The sequence below is a fragment of the Brachyhypopomus gauderio genome, unplaced genomic scaffold (genome assembly GCF_052324685.1).
Source record: "Brachyhypopomus gauderio isolate BG-103 unplaced genomic scaffold, BGAUD_0.2 sc60, whole genome shotgun sequence".
NCBI lineage: Eukaryota > Metazoa > Chordata > Actinopteri > Gymnotiformes > Hypopomidae > Brachyhypopomus > Brachyhypopomus gauderio.
Window position 1 is genome coordinate 358,817 of NW_027506881.1, and position 24,218 is coordinate 383,034.

The 24,218-nt window shown below is 49.8% G+C and overlaps 1 protein-coding gene across 1 annotated transcript; it reads right to left on the reverse strand.

Moving 5' to 3' along the window:
- Nucleotides 1-1,252: 1,252 nt before the first annotated feature.
- Nucleotides 1,253-24,016, reverse strand: rab32a (RAB32a, member RAS oncogene family). The gene is given in 5 exon segments (XM_076988102.1): nucleotides 1,253-2,440; nucleotides 11,043-11,270; nucleotides 11,272-11,314; nucleotides 20,269-20,275; nucleotides 23,466-24,016. Coding segments are annotated over 5 exon segments (642 nt in total). The 5' UTR covers nucleotides 23,680-24,016; the 3' UTR covers nucleotides 1,253-2,290.
- Nucleotides 24,017-24,218: the final 202 nt, after the last annotated feature.

The window sequence follows — 24,218 nt, forward strand, 5'->3', positions numbered from 1 at the left end:
CGTAACAGGCCTATGAGTTGAAATATTTTAAAATGATAGCTGGTTGTCTGCACTTGGTCACTGCTGCAAAGCACAGCTGCTTATTAATGAAAAGAACAGCTAATTAATGAAAAGCACAAAGCTGCTTCTACCGCATACAACCAACAAAGTAGAAACCTCAATTCAATATAATGTGGTAAACCTAGGTATTCCAACGTATCTTATCTATAAAATAGTTTTAAAACATCACAAAAGACAGTTTTAATTATTGCAAAGCCCGATGATGCTTCGAGTAAAACTTGTATGGGTTGTAAACATTTCAGTTTAGCACACAAGGTTTCCAAAGAAACGATGTTTCAGACAGGAGGTCTTTCATCAGCTGTGCAAAGTTAAAACACTGACGGTGCCTCTACCAGTTTTAACTTCTTCTTCTTCTTCTTCTATTGAACTCCAGAAGCACTTTTGCTTGCACAACTGAAGAACCACCGTCGGAAACCTGTTGCTCTGGAAACCTTGTGTACTATACTGCTCTATACAAAGAAACAGTACAAAGGCCAGTAATTACACTATATGAAGTCATTTAAAGTATGTGGGCACCTCACTATCATACCTATGTGAATAAATGAAGTCAGATTTATAGCACCTTTCAATACACCCAAGGTCACTTCACAATGAACACAGACTCAAGCTCTGACCTCCACTCACACACCGGTGAGAAGCGGCAGCCAATCACGGCCAGCGTTCTCCCCAGCGGAGACCTCAGCTGATTGGACGTGCCACTCCACAGTGACGTGTAGAAGGCAGCTTCCTGCAGTACTCACCCCCGACTCGTGCTAATTCATCCCAGAACGGGAGTGTGGAACGTGGAAGTGTGTGACGGGACAGAACAGCCCTGTATGGCTGTGACCTTTGACCCCGGTCTCCAGCTTCACAAGAACCAAACTTCCAGGTGGGCAGGGCACATATTTCACAAACGGACCTGCGGGAAGGTTCCCGAGGACAGAACCATGTTTAACGTCGTAGAGATCAGTCAGACCCGCTCTGTTGCCATGACGATTACAGGTCCAATTGCTTGACTTTCTATACCTGTTGACAAGGTGTGTGGCTGAAACACCTCAGCTCAGTCATCACATGTCTATATACTTTGGGCCATATAATAAATATGTATAACCTGTGAAACCCAACCGAAAGAAAATGATCTGTTATTTAATAATGCTTTAAACTATTGTTGTGAAACAGTAAGAAAGAGATTTAGTAATAACTGACCAAAATAAACACTTATTTAAAAGTCTTTATTTTTCAAGAATGTTGTTTAAACAGGTTCAATCCAGCATATTTTTAAAGGTTTGCTTGCCATTGGTTGTCAGTAGAATGTGAGGTATGACAGGTTCTCAAACAGCTAATAACCCGTCATCACCACCATCATCATCAGAATTAACAACAGTCCGTATATGAGCTGGACTACCGAGTCTACTGGACCCATTTACCCCCCACGAGGAGTTCCATGTAGTGCATGCTCCACACCTCCTACACGCCTCTCCCTAAAGGTTCTCCTTTATTTCTCTTATCTCTCCTTGACACTGGAGAACATTCTTCTTTGTAATAAGCTTCTTATCAGCAAAGTCTGGAAGGCAACTGATGAATTGTGATAAGTAAACAGAAAAGAAGGAAAATGAGAGAGAGAGAGGGAGAGAGAAGTGTCAAACTTTTATTTAAAAGTTTTTCTTCGGTGTCATGTGAGAAAGAGAGTAAGACTGCTGACCGGACCTCTCCCAGACGAGAGGCCCGTAGGTGAGTGTGTCTGGTGGGCCCAGCTGCTATGGACCAGGACCGGGACCAGACACGTCCCGACTTCACAACAGTGGGGAACATGGAGCGCTCGGTATCTGCCAGATCTAGTTTAAACTGCATAGAACAGAAAGATGGACTTGGTAACACCCCCCTATGACACCTACAGTATAACATTTAATTTCAACTATAACAAAAACACAAAACCAAAACTTTTGCCTAATTGACCGTTTGGGATCTCTTGCTACAAAGATGAATTTCTCACAGAAAGATGTGAGAGTTGAGAATGAGTCAGAGACAGGAGGACAGACAGATAGAGAGACAGAGAGAGAGATAGAGAGGTAATGTCCCACAGAGTCATCTTCACTGCTGATCTTTCACCCCACAGGCCCGACTCACTGGCCACGAAGTGCTGCTGATTTCAGGCAGTTGGGGCGGCTGGGGAGGAAGAGGAGGGTCTAGTGGGCGGGGCTCAGTCCCTTAGACTCCTCCCCCCTTACCCCAAAGGACTGAGAGGCAGGCGCTAGCAGCAGCCGGGCTTGGGCTCCGCGGCTATGGCGTCCTGGTTCAGCTTGACGCAGTCGTTGGTGCGCTCTTCATGGGGGACGTGTTGGTCGTTGAGAAGGATGTGCTCCACCAGGAACCTGGCTGCCTCCTCCACATTCATGTTCTCCTGTGGTGGGGAGAGAAGAGAAACGTGCGTAAATAAACAAATAAATGCTAATGAATAAATAAATGCTGTGATCAGACTGTCGGAGTCTTCAACACGGATCCAGTTCTGTTAATGACAAGAAAATTACGTATACCAGCGATGTGGTTTTAGTCCAGTTAAGGGTGTGGATTACCATCAATTCTTCTTTAAATGTTCACGCCACTGATTTTGAGAAGACAGATTACTTTAGACACCATGGCTGCATTTTTTTAACACATTCCTATTGGACGACAACTAAGAAAACCAATGCAGCAGACTGAGCCATTTCAACTGACCCAACAGGCAGCCAAACAGAGTTTAGCCATCAATATCATCAATAAAGCACCTTGATAAACAACACACTCCCACACACATACACACACACACTCCCACACACACACACTCCCACACAGACCCCCCACACACACACACTCCCACACAGACCCCCCCCCACACACACACTCCCACACAGACCCCCCCCCCACACACTCCAACACGCACACACACATGCACTCCCACACACACGCGCGCGCACACACCCACACTCTCACACACTCCCAGACACATGTACTCCCACACACACTCCCACACAGACCCCCCCTCCCCCCCACACACACACACACGCACATGTGTGCGCGCACACTCCCGTGTCTCTCTTTTCTCCTCAGAACTCCTTCATGTCCCTCCGTGTAATTTTCCTCCACCTCCCAGTCCCTCCACCCAGAGACGGAGCTGATAAATCTGACACGAGAGAGCAGCGTCGTGTCCCCAGGACAGACCTGTGCTGTTGCTGCCTGAACCCAGGAGGGTTTCGCTGAAGCATCTGGGAGCGATTAAGCGGCCTGAACGTGGCCGTGTCTCTCCCCAAGGTGACGTGGTACTGAAGGACCACGGGTCGAGGGTTATGCAGCCAGGCTGCCGTCGTACCACGTGACCTCCGCTTGCTTCGAGCGCCACCCGAGGCTGGATTGCTAAGCGGGTTGCCATGGAGACCGGCCCACACTCACACTGTCACTGTGGCGAGTGGGCCCCGCGTGGGCACGGCGGACTGCGACAGGCAGCACGGACACAAGGGAGCGACGTGGCCCCTTTAACACGGGTCAGCAGTCCTGCCTTAAACAGGCAACATCCAATTAAACTCAAAACGTGGGGCCCACTTCCCAGAAGGAAATTAAGCCTTAAGTTTGACTGGAGTCATGCTGTTGGAAGTCTGTCTTTGTCTATGTGTTTATTTCATTTATTTTTAAAAACAGTTCACTTAGGCCCCGTCCACACGACGCCGGAGGTTTTTAAAAATGGAGGTTTTTGTCTCCGTTTTAGCCTCCCGTCCACACGACGCCGGAGGTTTTTAAAAACGGAGGTTTTTGTCTCCGTTTTCAAAAATATCTCCGTCCACACGACACCGGAGGTTTTTGTCTCCGTTTTAGCCTCCCGTCCACACGAAAACGGAGGTTTTTGAAAACGCCTTCCAAGGTGGAGACTTTTGAAAACTCCGGTCTCGGCGTTGTCGTGTGGACGGGGGAAAACGCATGTTTAGGAAAACGCTGACGTCACATAGGGATTCTGCGCATGTCTTTTTTTTTTTTGTTTACATTCGTTCAGCTTGTTCAGCATGGACAGCTCCGTGATTGCTTTCGTTGTCACTGCAATTGGCGGATTATTAACATGTGTACAGTTTAATTTAATGTTACTTTCGCATTACATAACACAGCGGAGGCGCCTAAATGCGCTGCGTTCAGTTTTTTCAAATCGTTCCCATAATCCCTTTCGTGTCATATTTGGTCGCTAAGTTTAGTGTTATAATGTCTGTAATGTGCTTGTGATAAAGTGCTATGTGATGAATGTGTCTGTACAATGTAAGCTTCTAATCGATGTATGTATGAGTGTTTTAATGTGCTTGTCAAACCTACCACTATGGTGTGATTTTTGTTTCAATAGTTCCACAAAAGCAAAAGTAAATCCAAGAGCAGAAAGTATATGTTATGAATGCAAAACAGAAAAAAATATATCAAAAGTATATATTTTTTATATAATTGGTTATTTGAAACTTATTTTCGTTTGCATTTTGACAAGTTTTTGGTTCCATTGTTGTAGTGTATCCACCCCGTGATTGTTTGGGAGTTGGTACAATCCGCAAAGTCAGTGGTTTTCAGTTTGGAATGTGAAGCAGCACATTAAACAAGACAGTGTTACAGCTAAAACACGGTGCCTCTTCATCTTTTCATAAGACGTAACAATTGTTTTTGTTTTTTTGGATTTTCCCAGTAAGGTCTTTTGCTTCTGGAATCTCTCTTTGCTTCTGCTTCGTTTTTTGCTTCTGACTTTTGGAACACATTTCACGTGTGGGAGGGTCTTAGATGAAGGCGTTCCTCTGCAATCTCCATTGGTCACTGATTCCGGACTGACACAGAGCTCTGAGACCGCCTCTGGGACCAAGCCACGCCCACCCCACCAGCTTCCCAGCGTTTTCAAACATGGCAGAACGCGGTGGTTCTGTTTCACAGTAGCATGTAAACTAAGTTTTACCATTAAAGTTTATACGAAGTTTATAATTAATTGCTAAATGGTCTGTAGATATTGCAAATGTACACTGTATAATAACTACATTAAGCATGCTCACCAGCACAAGCTTTTAAAAATTTTAGTGAACTGGATGGAGAGAACATTGATGTGTGGAAGAAATATGAGTATTTGCAATATCTGGTATGGCGACGGACGGGGGGTGGGGGGCAGCTGGTGTACGAGAGGTGATGCCAAATATAGTAAAATCCATAATAGTAAAAAATACCAAAATTAAAGCCAAATACCAAAATTAAAGCAATACTGAAAAGTGGCCACCCTATATACAACCAGCTTTGTTCACTCACAGTTTTTCAGTGTTCTGCAGGTACCACACACAAACACATCACATGCATCTTGTGCTGTCCATATTTTATTAAGAAGTGAACAATATTCATTGAACCATTGAACATAGAGATACTAAACATAATACATGTCAGACATGACATTCAGACACTGTCCGACTCAGAGATAAAAACAAAAAGATTTTAACTTGGAGGGGTGGGAGTAAGAAGAGTAGTCCATTGAAACGCAGAGTGCGGATTAGTTTCCTTCTCACTTTAGACCCGCGGGGACGCTAGCGAATGATCCAGGAGGAGCGAGTAACTAGTCGCTACTATTGTGAATGTAGCAAAACGGTGACAGAAGCTACAGCAGCGATTAAATTAAAAATAATTTAAAGGCTAGCTTTAAACACGCTCTTCCCTGTTGACTTCTCTCACGGTAATGTCGCGCTGAAAAATATTGACCTGTCTTGTCAATATATGGAGCCAGATCCGTAAACGAGAAGCCGCTTTCGCCATTCCAGATGGCTCAGTCAAAACCATTACATCTTAATGAACCAATAAATAACATCAGCGGCAAAAATGAGTGTAAAAAATACCAGGGTTCATCATTTAGAACTACAAAAAAATTTTGTTTCTTATTTTACTATCTACCTATTTTTCATAAGAGTTTGTTTTACCGCAAAATATGAAAACTTCAAAACGGCAAATTTCGCCGCAAGGTGACAGATTTTCATGCCTGCATCCAGTTCACTAAAATTTTTAAAAGCTCGCGCTGGTGAAGTGTGCTAAATATTAACTGCCATGCTTAATGTAGTTATTATACAGTGTACATTTGCAATATCTACAGACCATTTACCAATTAATTATAAACAGAACCACCGCGTTCCGCCATGTTTGAAAACGCTGGGAAGCTGGTGGGGTGGGCGTGGCTTGGTCCCAGAGGCGGTCTCAGAGCTCTGTGTCAGTCCGTAATCAGTGACCAATGGAGATTGCAGAGGAACGCCTTCATCTAAGACCCTCCCACACGTGAAATGTGTTCCAAAAGTCAGAAGCAAAAAACGAAGCAGAAGCAAAGAGAGATTCCAGAAGCAAAAGACCTTACTGGGAAAATCCAAAAAAACAAAAACAATGGAACCAAAAACTTGTCAAAATGCAAACGAAAATAAGTTTCAAATAACCAATTATATAAAAAATATATACTTTTGATATATTTTTTTCTGTTTTGCATTCATAACATATATTTTCTGCTCTTGGATTTACTTTTGCTTTTGTGGAACTATTGAAACAAAAATCACTCCATATACCACCCCCGTGTGTTCGTACTCATTCGATACCCCGCACCCATTCAATGTAGGTGTAAGTCCGAGTTCACAAGCATTACCCGTTGTGTTGAAACAGGGCTGCTTTCTAATAAAGAAAGTAAGTATTTAAAATGGCTCGTTCCCTTAATCAATCATCCGCACTACACGCTACATTATTGTTAACTTTGTAAATCCTGTAAAGCGCTTTGTGACAACGTGTGTTGTGAAAAGCGTTATACAAATATATTTGATTTAATTTGATTCTTCAAGTGTTTTGATGTCATTCTGTGGGAAGTACGATCGCCCTCTACTGGGCTGGCATGTTAATTGCAGTGTTTCACGGCTGCATATCAGCTGCGTATCCATGCTGAACAAGCTGAGCGAATGTAAACAAAAAAAAGACATGCGCAGACTCACTATGTGACGTCAGCGTTTTCCTAAACATGCGTTTTCCCCCGTCCACACGACAACGCCGAGACCGGAGTTTTCAAAAGTCTCCACCTTGGAAGGCGTTTTCAAAAACCTCCGTTTTCGGTGACCGAAAACGCCGTTTTCGTGTGGACGGGAGGCTAAAAACCTCCGTTTTTAAAAACCTCCGGCGTCATGTGGACGTAGATATTTTTGAAAACGGAGACAAAAACCTCTGTTTTTAAAAACCTCCGGCGTCGTGTGGACGTAGATATTTTTTAAAACGGAGACAAAAACCTCCGTTTTTAAAAACCTCCGGCGTCGTGTGGACGGAGATATTTTTTAAAACGGAGACAAAAACCTCAGTTTTTAAAAATCTCCGGCGTCGTGTGGACGTAGATATTTTTGAAAACGCTGATCGTGTGGACGGAGATATTTTTTGAAAACGGAGACAAAAACCTCCGTTTTTAAAAACCTCCGGCGTCGTGTGGACGGGGCCTTAGTCATTCTACTATTAAGTAACCATGGTGACAAGAATGCTAGTTGATCACACCAAGATTGTTTTGCTTAATCAGCCAATAAGAACATATTTATCAGAGATATGCAAATTTGTCAAGGAACATGTAAAACGTGTGCAGGTGTCTGGTGGCCCTGCTGCCAGTGACGACCTCACAGACGCACAGAGATGATGAACAATGTGGGCGTGAATGTAGGCGTGGCCACGGGTACGGCTGTGGGCGTGAATGTAGGCGTGGCCACGGGTACGGCTGTGGGCGTGAATGTAGGCGTGGCCACGGGTACGGCTGTGGGCGTGAATGTAGGCGTGGCCACGGTTATGGCTGTGGGCGTGAATGTAGGCGTGGCCACGGGCATGGCTGTGGGCGTGGCTCCAATGGGCCGGCACTGTGCTTGTTTCTTTGTCCAGTTGTTTTCTGTCTTTTTAGCTCTCCACTGTAATTCAGGAATCAAGAGAAACGAGGCTGAAAAGACCAAAGCAAACGAGCCATCTGAGACCTTCAGACACAAGAAGATATGGGGGCGGAGCTACGTTATATGATATGGGGGCGGGGCCGTGTTATATGATATGGGGGCGGGGCCGTGTTATATGATATGGGGGCGGGGCCGTGTTATATGATATGGGGGCGGGGCCATGTTATATGATATGGGGGCGGGCTGTGTTGACACAGCAACTCCGGCCAATCCCCATCTCTAAGACACAAGGGAGTCCCAACAAGTGAGGACACATCTGCACACACACACACACACACAAACACGCTCACACACACACGCTCACACACACACGCTCACACACACACGCTCACACACACACGCTCACACACACACGCTCACAAACACACGCTCACAAACACACACACACACACACACACACACACACACACACACACACACACACACACACACACACACACACACACACACAAACACACACACACACAAACACACACACACACAAACACACACACACACACACACTCACACACACACTCACACACACACATGCCAGAGCTCGTAGCCAAGCAGCTGTGTGTTTCAGTCCTTAATGGGTAGATTTAGATTTAGCCCACAAACATGTGTTCAGACAGATTGGGTGATGCAGCACCTTCTGTCAAACAGCTACAACCACCAGATAGAGAAGCTCACACACACACACGCGCGCGCACACGCGCGCATACACACACGCACACTCTCGCTCTCTCTTTCTCTCTCTCTCTCCCTCACACACACACGTGCCCACAGACTAAGTAGACATAGTGTTTCTGTATATTGCCCAAGTCCTGGTACAGAGCCACAGAGACTAGCGTGTCCATCTGAAGCGCTCGTATTGCACTGGTTATTTAGAGACTAGGTCAAAAACAACCTGATGGACCTGCCGTTGTATTCAGCTTTAAGGTGTTGCACAAGCTGTAAGAATTTGATAAGCTCTGTTTGTAATCTACAAAACACACTTAGAAGATATATATTCTCAAAACAGCTATTTAGAAATCCAATGAATGATTTCAAACACTTTGAATAAACGTCTACCACTTTGTCCTACACTAGAGCTGAACAGCCTCATTTCAAGACACGTCTTAAAAATGTGTCTTAAAAAGGTACAACACGAGTCTAACTACACAACTACACATAACCACACAACTACACTCCACAACTACACATAACCACACAACTACACTCCACAACTACACATAACCACACAACTACACTCCACAACTACACAACTACACTCCACAACTACACATAACCACACAACTACACTCCACAACTACACATAACCACACAACTATACTCCACAACTACACATAACCACACAACTATACTCCACAACTACACATAACCACACAACTATACTACACATCTGTACAGCCCTTCACCTCTTTAATGATTTTTAAATCCAAAAGGAAAATGACTGAAACAATATGAAACTACAGCGAGAAACCCCAAGAAGCTTGAACCTGTTCATACTGGACATCTGATCCATGGTCCTTGTGGGATTGTAGCATCACCAGTATACTGCAGCTCAGAGAACACAGTGGTGCATGAGACATGTCAGGGAAACCAGAGAGAGCCAATATTTACACTGAACAAAAGTTCTTAATGGTATTCATCCATCTCAGTCATGCACACACTGGAAATTCATATACCTTAGACCTGCAACTCAGACACAAAAGGTCTGATAAACGATCTTATTTAGTACTACCACAGACGTACTGACCCTAATTCAGTACTACCACAGACGTACTGACCCTAATTCAGTACTACCACAGACGTACTGACCCTAATTCAGTACTACCACAGACGTACTGACCCTAATTCAGAGGGAAATATGTCAGGCATTTTAAACAGGCAGCCGTGGTCACATGGTCACGCAGGGCCGCTGGTTGGCATGGTGAGGACTAGGACTTTGTTTGCTAATCGCTGTTATAATATTGGCCGTTGAAATCCTTCAATCACAGTGAACCAACAAGCCTGCTCACATGACCACATTTAGTTACACTGGGCTATCTGTACAATACAAGCCAAGGAAACACCAGGCAATCTTTAACCAAATCATATTACTGCTCCAATGTTGTGTTTCGCAACACTTCAAGGAACATCGCAGGCGCAGGCTGTCACAGCGTTTTAGAGTACTGGTACTGTGTAGTGGGACGCACGTGGTACCCCACGGGGTAGTGATCATCCTGCCCCAAATACACCCAGCTGGAGGGACACGGTACCCCACGGGGTAGTGATCGTCCTGCCCCAAACACACCCAGCTGGAGGGACACGGTACCCCACGGGGTAGTGATCGTCCTGCCCCAAATACACCCAGCTGGAGGGACACGGTACCCCACGGGGTAGTGATCGTCCTGCCTCAAATACACCCAGCTGGAGGGACACGGTACCCCACGGGGTAGTGATCGTCCTGCCTCAAACACACCCAGCTGGAGGGACACGGTACCTCACGGGGTAGTGATCGTCCTGCCCCAAACACACCCAGCTGGAGGGACACGGTACCCCACGGGGTAGTGATCGTCCTGCCTCAAACACACCCAGCTGGAGGGACAACGGTAACTCTCACGTGGTAGTGATCGTCCTGCCCCCAAATACACCCAGCTGGAGGGACACGGTACCCCCACAGGGTAGTGATCGTCCTGCCCCAAACACACCCAGCTGGAGGGACACGGTACCCCACTGGGTAGTGATCGTCCTGCCCCAAAACACACCAGCTGGAGGGACACGGTACCCCACGGGGTAGTGATCGTCCTGCCCCAAACACACCCAGCTGGGCAGCTTCATAAACACCTACAACAGAGTTATGTTACAGCAGCAAACCACCAAACTGTGATGTGCCACTTCAGCTCAAGACTGTGTGCACATACTTGTGTGTGTGTGTGTGTGTGTGTGTGTGTGTGTGTGTGTGTGTGTGTGTTGTGTGTGTGTGTGTGTGTGTGTGTTTGTGTGTGTGCGTTTGTGTGTGTGCGTGCGTGCACGTGTTGTGTGCGTTTGTGTGTGTGCGTGCGTGTGTGTCACCTTGGCTGACGTCTCGAACCAGCCCAGGAAGCCGGTCTCCTTACAGAAGGTGTCCATGAGGGCGGCGTTGCTGGACGTGTCCTTCTTCTGGTCACACTTGTTGGCCAGCAGCACGGAGGGGATGGGGCTGCCGTTGGCCAGCTTGACCTTACTGTCCAGGTCGTGTTTCCACTTGGTCACCGCGTCAAACGTGGCGTTCCTGGTCACGTCAAAGACCACAAACGCACCCCACCGCCTCTTTGTAATACACTCGTGTCATGTTGCCGAATCGGCTCCCTGACCTGAAGACAAAGACACACGCGTAACGTCACGTCTGCCGGGACAAATGAACTCCACGTCCAGCCACACCAGCAGGGCTGTGTGATTCAGACTCCAGACAGGGAGCACACAGCCCTACAGTGGTGGATCTGTAGGTTCAGACAGGAATATGAAGCCCGTACACTGGAACCAGCTTCCCCGTAACTCAGCAGAGTAGAGAGACGGCTGGATGAAGAAGACAGAAGACCCGTCAGCCAGCAGACGCGGTGACGGACTTCCGTCCTCAGCCCACTGTGTAGTACTGAGCCCCAATACCAAAGAGGAGAGAGGGGAATCACGCCCATGTTTATACTCAGAGCACCCTAACTACTCTCACTCACTCTCACCACTCATTCTGTCACACTCTCTCTCCTCCCTGGGGAGGATCAAGACCAGCAAAGGGCAAAATCTTCAAAAGCTGCACCGATGATGAAGAAAAGAGGAGATGAAACAGGAGAAACAGGAAACAGATGATGATGTACTGAGGGGAGTGAGCAGTGGTTGTTACAATAATGCATCAAAGCACAAGGCATCCCCTGCTACCCCGCACGTACACACACGCACGCACACACACGCACACACACGCACAACACACGCACACACACACGCACACACGCACGCACACGCACACGCACACGCACACGCACACCACACGCACAGCGCGCACACACACGCCACCACACACGCGCGCACACACACACGCACGCACGCACGCACGCACGCACACACAACGCACGCGCGCACACGCACACACACGCGCGCGCACACGCACACACACGCGCGCACACACACCCCCGCGCGCGCACACACACACGCAATGCACGTACACACGCACACGCGCGCACACACACGCACGCACACACGCACGCACACACGCACGCACGCACGCACACACGCACGCACGCGTACTCACGCACGCACGCACACACACGTACTCACGCACGCACGCACACACACACACGCACGCACGCACGCACGCACACACGCACACACGCACACACACGCACGCACACACACGCACGCTCAATATGATCAGAGAGAAAACCAATAAGAAAGACAATGAAATGATGGGCAGAGAGAGAGAGACTGAAATCACAGGAGACGTGAGGCCTCAGGACAATATGGGTGGACGTCTGACTCACTACGTATAAAAAAAGAAAAACAAGATTAAAATGGGGCTTGACCTCCTTTATAATGTAGCACTGCAGTGTTAATGCAAAATGATGGACAGAGGAGAGGAAGAGGACAGAGGAGGGAGAGAGGACAGGGGGAGGGGGAGGGAACAGAGGAGGGGGAGTGGACAGAGGAGGGGGAGGGGACAGAGGAGGGAGAGAGGACAGGGGAGGGGGAGGGAACAGAGGAGGGGGAGGGGACAGAGGAGGAGAGAGGACAGGGGAGGGGGAGGGAACAGAGGAGGGGGAGGGGACAGAGGAGGGGGAGGGGACAGAGGAGGGGGAGGGGACAGAGGAGGGAGAGAGGACAGGGGAGGGGGAGGAGACAGGGAGTGGACAGAGGAGGGGGAGGGGACAGAGGAGGGGGAGGGGAGTGGACAGAGGAGTGGACAGAGGACAGAGGAGGGAGAGAGGACAGGGGAGTGGACAGAGGAGGGGGAGGGGAGTGGACTGTGGAGAGGAAGAGGACAGAGGAGGGAGAGAGGACAGGGGAGGGGGAGGGGAACAGAGGAGAGGGGGAGGGGACAGAGGAGGAGGGGAGGGGACAGAGGAGAGGGGAGGGGACAGAGGAGAGGGGAGGGGACAGAGGAGAGGGGAGGGGGACAGAGGAGGGGGAGGAGACAGAGGAGAGGGAGGAGACAGGGGAGTGGACAGAGGAGGGGGGAGGGGGACAGAGGAGGGGTGAGGGGACAGAGGAGGGGGGAGGAGACAGGGGGAGTGGACAGAGGAGGAGGGAGGGGACAGAGGAGGGGGGAGGGGGACAGAGGAGGGGGGGGAGACAGAGGATGTGGACAGAGGAGGGGGAGGTTACCATGAAGAACTGTGCTCAAGGCAGTGATTGGTTGGGGCAGAGCCCCTAAAACCTTCATGAGCAGGTAAATAAAAATGCACAAAGATGCAGCACACCTGAGATGTGGCCAGGGGACACGCCCGTAATCTATTAACCACCACAGAAGAAGAAGCCCTCCAAATAACCAGAAAACAAAATGGCGTGATTAACAGAGACGGGCAGTGCTGGTCCTGCAGGTGATTGCGGGACACCGGTGGGGGACACGTCGGGATCCTGAATGCACCGGCACCTTTGAACCGGACCCCACAGCAGATTTAGGGAAGAGAAGAGGAGGAAGAAGAATGTCGGCCATGTGTGCTCAGAGCAGCTGGATGACTAGAACATCCCCTCTGAAATGTGAGCAGCGTTAGATCAGACACAGGTGGGATCAGACACAGGTGGGATCAGACGGGGGAGGGTGTCTGATCACACACACCTGTCTCCATCCACTCTGCTTTATTCCCTACACTCTCTTGCTCTCCTGGTCTGAGAGCTAGTGTGTGTGTGTGTGTGTGGTGGTGTGTGTGTGTGTGTGTGTGTGGCTGTGTGTGTGTGTGTGGCTGTGTGTGTGAGTGGGGCAGCATATATTTTAGAGAAGGCTCTTAAATACAGTGTATCACAAAAGTGAGTACAGCCCTCACATTTCTGCAGATATCTTTTCATGGGACACTTCAACACAGTGTCATTTTGTCAGTGTTTTCCCATGAAAAGATACTTTAAATATCTGCATAAAATGTGAGGGCTGTACTCACTTTTGTGATACACTGTAGGTCCACAAATCTTTACTGTAATGGGACCTGGATGCCTTGTATATCTTCTAAATGTATTAAATGTGTGTTAAATATTTAAACTGTGAATCACGGCAGCTTTAATGCGTTTCAGTTCCTACCCCTAACTCAACATCAAGTTTGGCATTTTTTCTAACCACAAATATATATTGAGAGCAAGAATCATAATAATAATCATAATAGAGCATCTTCAGGACATATTACATTTCATATTAGACACAAGTAAAGCATACACTATAAAGAACTCTTCAGTAAAACTAAAACCAGGTGTCGGTGAAACACTGTGAGAGAGGAGGAGAGAGGAACAGAAGTGATGGTAGATGGTGAAGGTAGATGGTGTACACTGGAGCAGATGGGTGAAGGTCAGGAGGTTGGCCATATCTCACATCACAACACCTCCAGCTCAGGCGGTTCAAGCATCCGAACCCACTACGGCCACTGATGGATCTCCCTCTCCACCGCGACCTTTGACATAAAACTGTGTGCCAGGCCTCTGACAACCAACCCCCCCCCCCCCCCCCCCCCCCCCCCCACCCCCCCCCGTCTAGATGAACACACCTCTCTATGCTTGACTGTGTTATCAACGCTTGTATGTGCTGCAGGCATTTATTGTGTGCTCACAGTTGTCCTGTTGAGAGAATAATCTGTGATCATATTTTTTGTCTCCTAATGTTCTCTCTCTATCGTTCACCCCAATCTGTGAACGCTGGCGCCATGTCTGACACTGCGGCTGCTCTGGGGTTCACGGTTCTTTACTCCAGGGTCCAGAGGAACGTAATCTCTTTACCTTCTACTAGTGCAATGTGTAATGACAATAAAGCATTCTGTGTTCTGATGAATATATCTGAACATATCTAGTAGTGTGGAGAGACACCGGCCAAAGAGAATGACGCACACACACACACGCGCACACACACACACACACACACACACACACACACACACACACACACACACACACACACACACACACACACACACTAGAGAATGACCCTCTAAACATTTACAGTTAGAGTCTGCATACAAAAGGCAATGCAGGGTCTGAAAGTGATTATTTAATATCAGAGTTTATCAGAGAACTGAGGGAGACCAATCTGAACCTGGGGAAATCAACTCTTCACTAATGAACACACACACACACACACACCACATACACACACATACACATACACACGCACACATACACGCACGCACGCACGCATACACGCACGCACGCACGCAGACACGCACGCAGACACACGCACACGCACACACGCACACAGACACACAGACACACAGACACAGACGTGCATGCACACAGACGCACAGACACGCACACGCACGCACACACACACACACACACACAGACACGCACACACACACACACACAGACACGCACACACACGCACACACACACACACACACCACAGACACGCACACACACACACACACACAGACACACACACACACACAGACACGCACACACAGATGCACAGACACACGCACACACACACACATACACATACACATACACACGCACACGCACACATACACGCACACACGCACGCATACACGCACGCACCGCACGCAGACACACGCACACGCACACACGCACACGCACACACGCACACAGACACACAGACACAGACGTGCATGCACACAGACGCACACACGCACGCACACACACACACCACACACACAGACACGCACACACACACACACACAGACGCACACACACACACACCACACGCGCGCACACACACACACACACACACACAGACACGCACACACCACACACACACACAGACACGCACACACACACACACAGACACGCACACACACACACACAGACACGCACACACACACACACAGACACGCACACACACACACAGACACACACACAGACACGCACACACACACACAGACACGCACACACACACACACACACACAGACACACACACAGACACACACACAGACACACACACAGACACACACACAGACACACACACAGACACGCACACACAGATGCACAGACACACGCACACAGATGCACAGACACACGCACACACACACACACAGACGTGCATGCACACAGACGCACAGACACGCACACACACCGCGCATGCACACAGACACATACGACGCGCATGCACACACAGACACACACACAGACACGCACGCCAGTCATGGTCCTGTGGTAGCGAACTGGTCTTGTGACCGGAGGGTCGTGGGTTCGATTCCCAGACCTGAGGTCATGACTGAGGTGCCCTTGAGCAAGGCACCTAACCCCAACTGCTCCCCGGGCGCCAGGCTAGGGCTGCCCACCGCTCTGGGCACGTGTGATCCACAGCCCCCTAGTAATCACTAGTGTGTGTGTGTGTTCTAACTGCACAGATGGGTTAAAAGCGGAGGACAAATTTCGACTGCGGTGAAAAATCACAATTGACAAAATATGGCACATTTACATTTACATGATTAAAAAACTTCATAATGAAAGTTTGGATCATAGATTATCCATCTGCATCTCCTTCCCAAGCACACACACAAACACGGATCCATTGACACATACCTACACATACACACAGATGCAGGGACACACACACACACACACACACACACACACACACACACACACACACACCCACACAGATGCAGGGACACACACACACACAGATCCATAGACACATACCTACACACACACACAAACACACACACACAAACACGGATCCATTGACACATACCTACACACACACACACAGATGCAGGAACAGACACACACACACACACACACAGAGACACGGATCCATAGACACATACCTACACACACACACACACAGATGCAGGAACAGATATACACACACACACCACACACACACACTCACTCACTCTCTCCACCCCCCAGTGGTCTGTTTCATTATCTCCACTCTCTCAGCTGTGCACCTCACATGCCAGAAGCTGCTCGAGTCTCTGAGTCTCTAATTGCTCTTGATTGTTGGGCTAAATTTACTCCTTTTAACCTCAGGTGAACCCTGAGGAGGGCTGACACACAAGAGAAACTCCTCTCCTCCTCCTTCTCCTCCTCCTCTGCTTCACTGATGTGGGCCCACCAACCATGGGCCTGGTTCTGGTGTGGACTCACTGACTATATGGACCCGGTTCTGGTCATAACCGCTCATGTTTTATTGTTAATCGTATCTTCATATCCTGTGATTTCATAATGTTCTGGAACATTTGTTGTCACCTTGTATTTCCACAGATGACTCATGTTCTCACGTTTCGATCCTTCCTCCTCCTCACACAGCGTTCTTCTGAGGCAGCCGGGCCCCTCCCCCTGTCCGGGCCCCCTCCCCCTGGTCTGGACATGCAACCCCGCAGACGGAAGAAAGCGGTGATTACATCACCACAGGAATGAGCAGTTACGTGGTGTTTTCAAACGTCCTGCGTGTGCACCTCGGCTAGATAAGAAACCCTTTAGAGTGTGTTGGTCTCCAAGAGGAAAGACAGGAGGACGAAGAGCGAGCCGTGCGAGCCGTGCGAGCCAGGGCGACGCCCCCGAGAAGGAACCCAGCCGTGCACAAATCGCACACACATATGATGTAAGAGTTTCATAATACATGTGCTCATCTCCCACGGGGGCATTACATTTAATTTCCATTAAAATGAAAAAAGAAACTTGCACAACATCCAACCTGGAGACACTAATGAGACTGATGAGACTGGTGAGACTGGTGAGACTGGAGACACTAATGAGACTGGTGAGACTGGTGAGACTGGTGAGACTGGAGACACTAATGAGACTGGTGAGACTGGAGACACTAATGAGGACTGGTGAGACTGGAGACACTAATGAGACTGGTGAGACTGGTGAGACTGGAGACACTAATGAGACTGGTGAGACTGGAGACACTAATGAGACTGGTGAGACTGGTGAGACTGGAGACACTAATGAGACTGGTGAGACTGGTGAGACTGGAGACACTAATGAGACTGGTGAGACTGGAGACACTAATGAGACTGGTGAGACTGGAGACACTAATGAGACTGGTGAGACTGGAGACACTAATGAGGACTGGTGAGACTGGAGACACTAATGAGACTGGTGAGACTGGAGACACTAATGAGACTGGTGAGACTGGCGAGATTGCCCTGATGCCCCCGGCATCGGACTCATTAGAATGGCCATCTAAGTTCACCCACTGTCAGGTCAGCTTCCCTCCCACGACTCTGACTGAATTGTTCAATCTTAGCATGAAATACCTTCCAGAAGGTGCGAGTAAGATCTCTGTGAAGATCAGCTCCCCCGTCACACTGATTCAAAGACAGTGGGCAAGAGTTCAATATTGCTAAAAATAATAAAATAAAATAATACACCCATACACTCAGGTAGATCTGCACTGCTGTCCCATAATCCAATCTGGTCCATTTCAGCATTTTGACAGGAGCCCCTTCCTGGAGCAGCTTTGCCCTGAGCTACCCTGAGGGGCGGAGTCAGCCTCATTTCTGTAACACCAGCGGTCGATAGCTGTCACCCTCACAAAGAGCTGGAGGAAAGAATCACCAGTCTCTCCCTCGGGAGCCCGATAGTGAGGATCAATCACCACTCAAGGGCGATCCATAACTGGGCCCGATAAGCTAACGGTGGAGTCTGTGCCCTGCGCTAGCACGACACCGTCGCTCAGAAGAACCGGTCACCATGACACCACAGAGACCAAAACACCACGTTGACTCCACTCGTGAAGACGGTGTGAACGTCGTTCGTCTCCAGGAGCTTCTCTCCCAGTCCTCCCACACAGCAGCGCAACAATAGGACCAGTTCACACCCGCACCGGCGTGCCGTCCGCCCGCAGGGGGGGGTGTCAGTGAGGAAGACTCCCAGCGAGAACGCCAGAGGGACGAAGACAGCAGGACTCAGAGGAGAAAGGGAAACTCTTCGTCCATAGCCATGGCAACCAGAAGTTTCCTCTGGCATGGCCCTAATCGCGGTACCATCTAGTAGGTGGGTTGCTATGGAAACAAGCCAAGCCAGCTGCAGCGCCCCCAGAACCCCCCCCCCCCCCCCCCCCCCCCCCCCCCCCCCCGCCGCCATGACAACAGCAGCACACTGCAGACGCTGACCACCACCGTGTCTGTCTGGAGAGAGCAATCTGTCTGTCTGCACCACAGACGTCTGTCTGTCTGCCTGCAACAGTGATGGGAGAAGACAAGCTGTGAAGACACGCCCCTCCCACCTCGCGCAACAAGACACGCCCCTCCCACCTCGCGCAACAAGACACGCCCCTCCCACCTCGCGCAACAAGACACGCCCCTCCCACCTCGCGCAACAAGACATCGCCCCTCCCACCTCACGCAACAAGACACGCCCCTCCCACCTCACGCAACAAGACACGCCCCTCCCACCCTCGCGCAACAAGACACGCCCCTCCACCTCGCGCAACAAGACACGCCCCTCCCACCTCGCGCTAGAAGACACGCCCCTCCCACCTCGCGCTAGAAGACACGCCCTCCCACCTCGCGCAAGAAGACACGGCCCTCCCACCTCGCGCAAGAAGACACGCCCCTCCCACCCTCGCGCAAGAAGACCACGCCCCTCCCACCTCGCACTAGAATACACGCCCCTCCCACCTCGCACTAGAAGACACACCCCTCCCACCTCGCGCAAGAAGACACGCCCCTCCCACCTCGCGCAAGAAGACACGCCCCTCCCACCTCGCGCAAGAAGACACCCCCTCCCACCTCGCGCAAGAAGACACGCCCTTCCCACCTCGCGCAAGAAGACACGCCCCTCCCACCTCGCACAACAAGACACGCTCCTCCCACCTTGCACAAGAAGACACACCCCTCCCACCTCGTGCAAGAAGACACGCACCTCCCACTAGAAGACACGCCCCTCCCACAAGAAGACACGCACCTCCCACTAGAAGACACGCACCTCCCACTAGAAGACACGCACCTCCCACAAGAAGACACGCCCCCTCCCTCAAGAAGACACGCCCCTCCCTCAAGAAGACACGCCCCTCCCTCCCGCACAAGAACCTGCATATACTGTGTGTATATATATATATATATACACACGTGTACATACAACTGAAGATCAGATTCAGATTTCATCACAAGAAATCCACAAGCATCAGTCCCTTACAGATGATGGGTGAACCCTGACCTTTGACCTCTCCCTTCACCCCTTCACCTCAACCCTTCCTCTGCACCTCACCTCATTTCTTCCTCGGAGAGTGAGGCAGAGACAAAGAGAGGAGAGAGACAGGGAAGGAGACTCTGAGCTGTCCAAGTCCCTGGCGTGAGGAGACGACTCCACAGGCCTGTAATCTGTTCGTCTCTCCCCGGCAGCCCAAGAGGAGCGTGGCTATTCTGGGCCACGGTGGGAGGACGAGCCCCCCGTCTTCACTCACACTGCAGCTCACGCATCGTCCCTGAAGGTCTGGATTACAGTCATTCCACTCAGGATCATTATCCTAATCACCGGGTTGAGGGAGGGAGTAAAGGGGAGAGAAAGAAGAGCGATCAGGTCCCACCAACAAACTACCAAGCATGTGCTTGATTAACAGGGTTAATGGAGGGTGTGGGGCAGAGGCAGAAATGGAACGGATTTGTCCTGTTTAAGTTAAGACAGGGCTGAGCCGAGAGTTAAGTTTAAGTTAAGTTTAAGTTGAGTTTAAGTTAAGACAGGGCTGAGCCGAGAGGGGGAACAGAGGTTACAGTAAACCTAACACGATCAGGTCGGCGTTGATCCAGAAAAGCACCTTCACCTCCGTCGTGTGTAGATCAGGTACAGGGTACCAGGTACAGGGTACCAGGTACAGGGTATCAGGTACAGGGTACCAGGTACAGTGGTACCAGGTCAGATGAGTCTCAGGAGAAAGCACAGATATTCCTGCTTCTGTGGACAAGGCATTACAAGCAGAGGATGATCACACAGAGCCTGACCACACACACACACACACACACACACACACACACACAGCTACTGCCACCTTGCATCCAAACACTCCATACATAATCACAGCTAACCAACCAATCAGAGCTAACCAACCAATCGGAGCTAACCAATGGCAAGCGATCTCCATTTCCACCCCGTTCTTCAGATATCTCACTTTTACTTTATTTCTGTTTCTTCCACGAAGGTGGAACAACCACACAAATGTCTCGACAGCCAAAGAGAATCAGGGCGGTTTATGGAGGACAGAGGAACTGTGGCTCCTGCACATCTACCACAGAACATCTCATCTGAGAAGCTTCCAGACCTTCTGGCCTGTGGGACAGACTCCTGGGTTTAACCCAGAGATCTGTTGGCAAACCAATCATGCTTGAATGAACACAGAGAAGCTTTGGGACTTTCCATTCTTATGCAAAACTACTCTAACCACCACTGAACTTTATAACTCACCCAGCCAGAAAGGCAGCCAGTGTCATTCTGAATTAGTGAAGCAGTGCGTGAAGATGAACTTGGGTTCAGAACGTGGAGGAATGTCAGGATGTAGAGCCCTCAGCAATACTGCCATCTCTGCAAACCTCAACATCCCGGAACCAGTATGTGCAAGTGAGTCTCCGTCTAACAACGGGCTAGCGCCCAGAGCTGGGGGCGTGTCTGCACAGATCAGAGGAGGAGGAGTCTGAGGCGGGACTCAGCACGCATGCTCCCACAATCATCTTTTCATTGGTTCACAGCAGACCACAGCAGCTTCTGAACCATATCAGAGTGGTGGAGAGTGACCTCTCTGTGACCTGGTGGGTGGACCGTCACGCCCACGTTTACCATGATCAGGGATCAGAGACAACTTGGGTTCCTGGTGAGGGGGAGACCTGGTCCTGACAGCAACAGAGGACACTACCTTCACAGCTATGAATCTCACACACACCCGCACACACACACTCCTGTCCAGCTCCATACATTCACACACACACACACACACTCCTGTCCATCCCCACACATTCACACACACACACACACACACACTCCTGTCCATCCCCACACATATTCTCACACACACACACACACACACACACACCTGTCCATCCCCACACATTCACACACCCACAATCTCATCAAATTCACCAAATTGAATTTACAATACAGAGCGTGAGCTCCAGAGGTTAATCTGCAATTCTGTGGAAAAGCCTTCCAATGGATCATCACTTCATGGCACATCTTCTGCTGAAGTTGCCCACAGGGTCATGACCCCTCACCACTGAGCCCTGCCCACAGGGTCATGACCCCTCACCACTGAGCCCTGCCCACAGGGTCATGACCCCTCACCACTGAGCCCTGCCCACAGGGTCATGACCCCTCACCACTGAGCCCTGCCCACAGGGTCATGACCCCTCACCACTGAGCCCTGCCCACAGGGTCATGACCCCTCACCACTGAGCCCTGCCCACAACACACCCAAACGAAAGCGCACGCTGCCATCATCCTGCCACGGCCTGGGGCAGAAAGCATCCCATGTGCCCTGCTGCTACGACACTGAGAGGGGCCACACCTTCAGGGTATACACGTGCAGGAGAGGCCCCGCCCCCCCCACTGGTCTGGCTGATTCTACCATTGTAATGTCAGTAAATACTGTAAAAGGTTGTGAGCAATGTCAGAGGTCTCCACTCAGACCATAAATGAGCATAAATTACTTTAAATGTTCATATACCACAAGAATGGCCTCAGGACGTTAGAACAGGCCATCGCGTTTTGCTCATAATGATACACTATAGTTTTTGTTCAAATGTTTTTTTTCCTCTATTACAGCTGCCTGCCAAGCGCCAGAGGGAATGGTACAACCACGAGCTAATTGAAGACACACACAGCAGTTATGAAACCTGCCACTCTCACGCTGAAGAACCGGGAGGATCTGCGCTACCAGGCCGCGCGCGTCTCTGCGCTCATCGGGGCTTTCACTTCCTCATCTTCTCCAGCAGTAACCGCACTGTGTCTGATCTGATTAAAAACGCGAGTCCATCGTGAACAGAGTGAATGTGAGCTCTCTTGGTCAGCCTCGCCCCGCTGTAAGGACGGACCACACGCACGCGCGCTCGCGGGGCGGGGACGCGCAACATGACCTACCTCGCGCTCGCAATTATGACCAGAACAGCCCAGACCCAGACCGGTTTAGAGGGTTTTTTTCTGTTTCCACCGATATGTTTAAGTATTTTTTTTATTTGTTACATAACTTTCAAGTGTATCAACACCTTGTTGAGAAGCATCTAATCTACGTTCACTTACAGGCGCCCTAAGGTGTAGGGCTTACTGATCTGAGATCAGCGCTTATAAACGTTACGTTGTGTTTTTATCCGAGGGGTTGACACCAGCGCACCGAGTCCGGTTCTGAAGGGCTGGATGTGGGTCCGTCTTACCTGCGATGTCCCACAGCTGCAGCCGAACCAGGGTTCTGCTGTCCCAGTTGATCACCTTCAGGGCGAAGTCCACGCCGATGGTCGCCCTGTAGTGCTGGGAGAAGAGTTGGTGCACGTATCTCTTGATGATGCTCGTCTTTCCTACACCCAGTTCTCCAATCACCAACACTTTGAACAAGTACTCCTTACACTCCGACACCGAGCCGCCTGCCATGCTGCGGACCCAAACAACAGTTGAGAGAAGTTGCGACTACCTTCCTCCAACACTTCCTCTTTTCCCTAACTTTGCAGAAGTGCGCGACGAAGACGAGTTCACACTTGGGAGCGAGATGATCAAACAGAAAGCACAAGTCTCCTCTCCTACTGGAGAACCACCTGATCAGTCACACGACCCGGAAATATCTGCCAAACCCGAACTGTGTGTGTGTGTGTGTGTGTGTGTGTGTGTGTGTGTGTGTGTGTGTGTGTGTGTGTGTGTGTGTGTGTGTGTGTGTGTGTGTGTGTGTGTGTGTGTGTGTGTGTGTGTATGAATGTATGTGTGTTTTTGTGTGTGAGAGAGAGAGAGACTCGTGAGCGAGATTAAATTAGTTTGGATTTTCCTTGTTGAATGACCGTGTTTAGTTCGGTTCTTCCCTTCTCGTATTTCAGATGTTTTAAATGTCATTATTAAAGGCGCAGAGGCGCGCGGATACACGCGGCACACAGCAGCGGCGCGTGCGGCCTGTACCGGGCTGTACCGGGCTGTACCGGGCT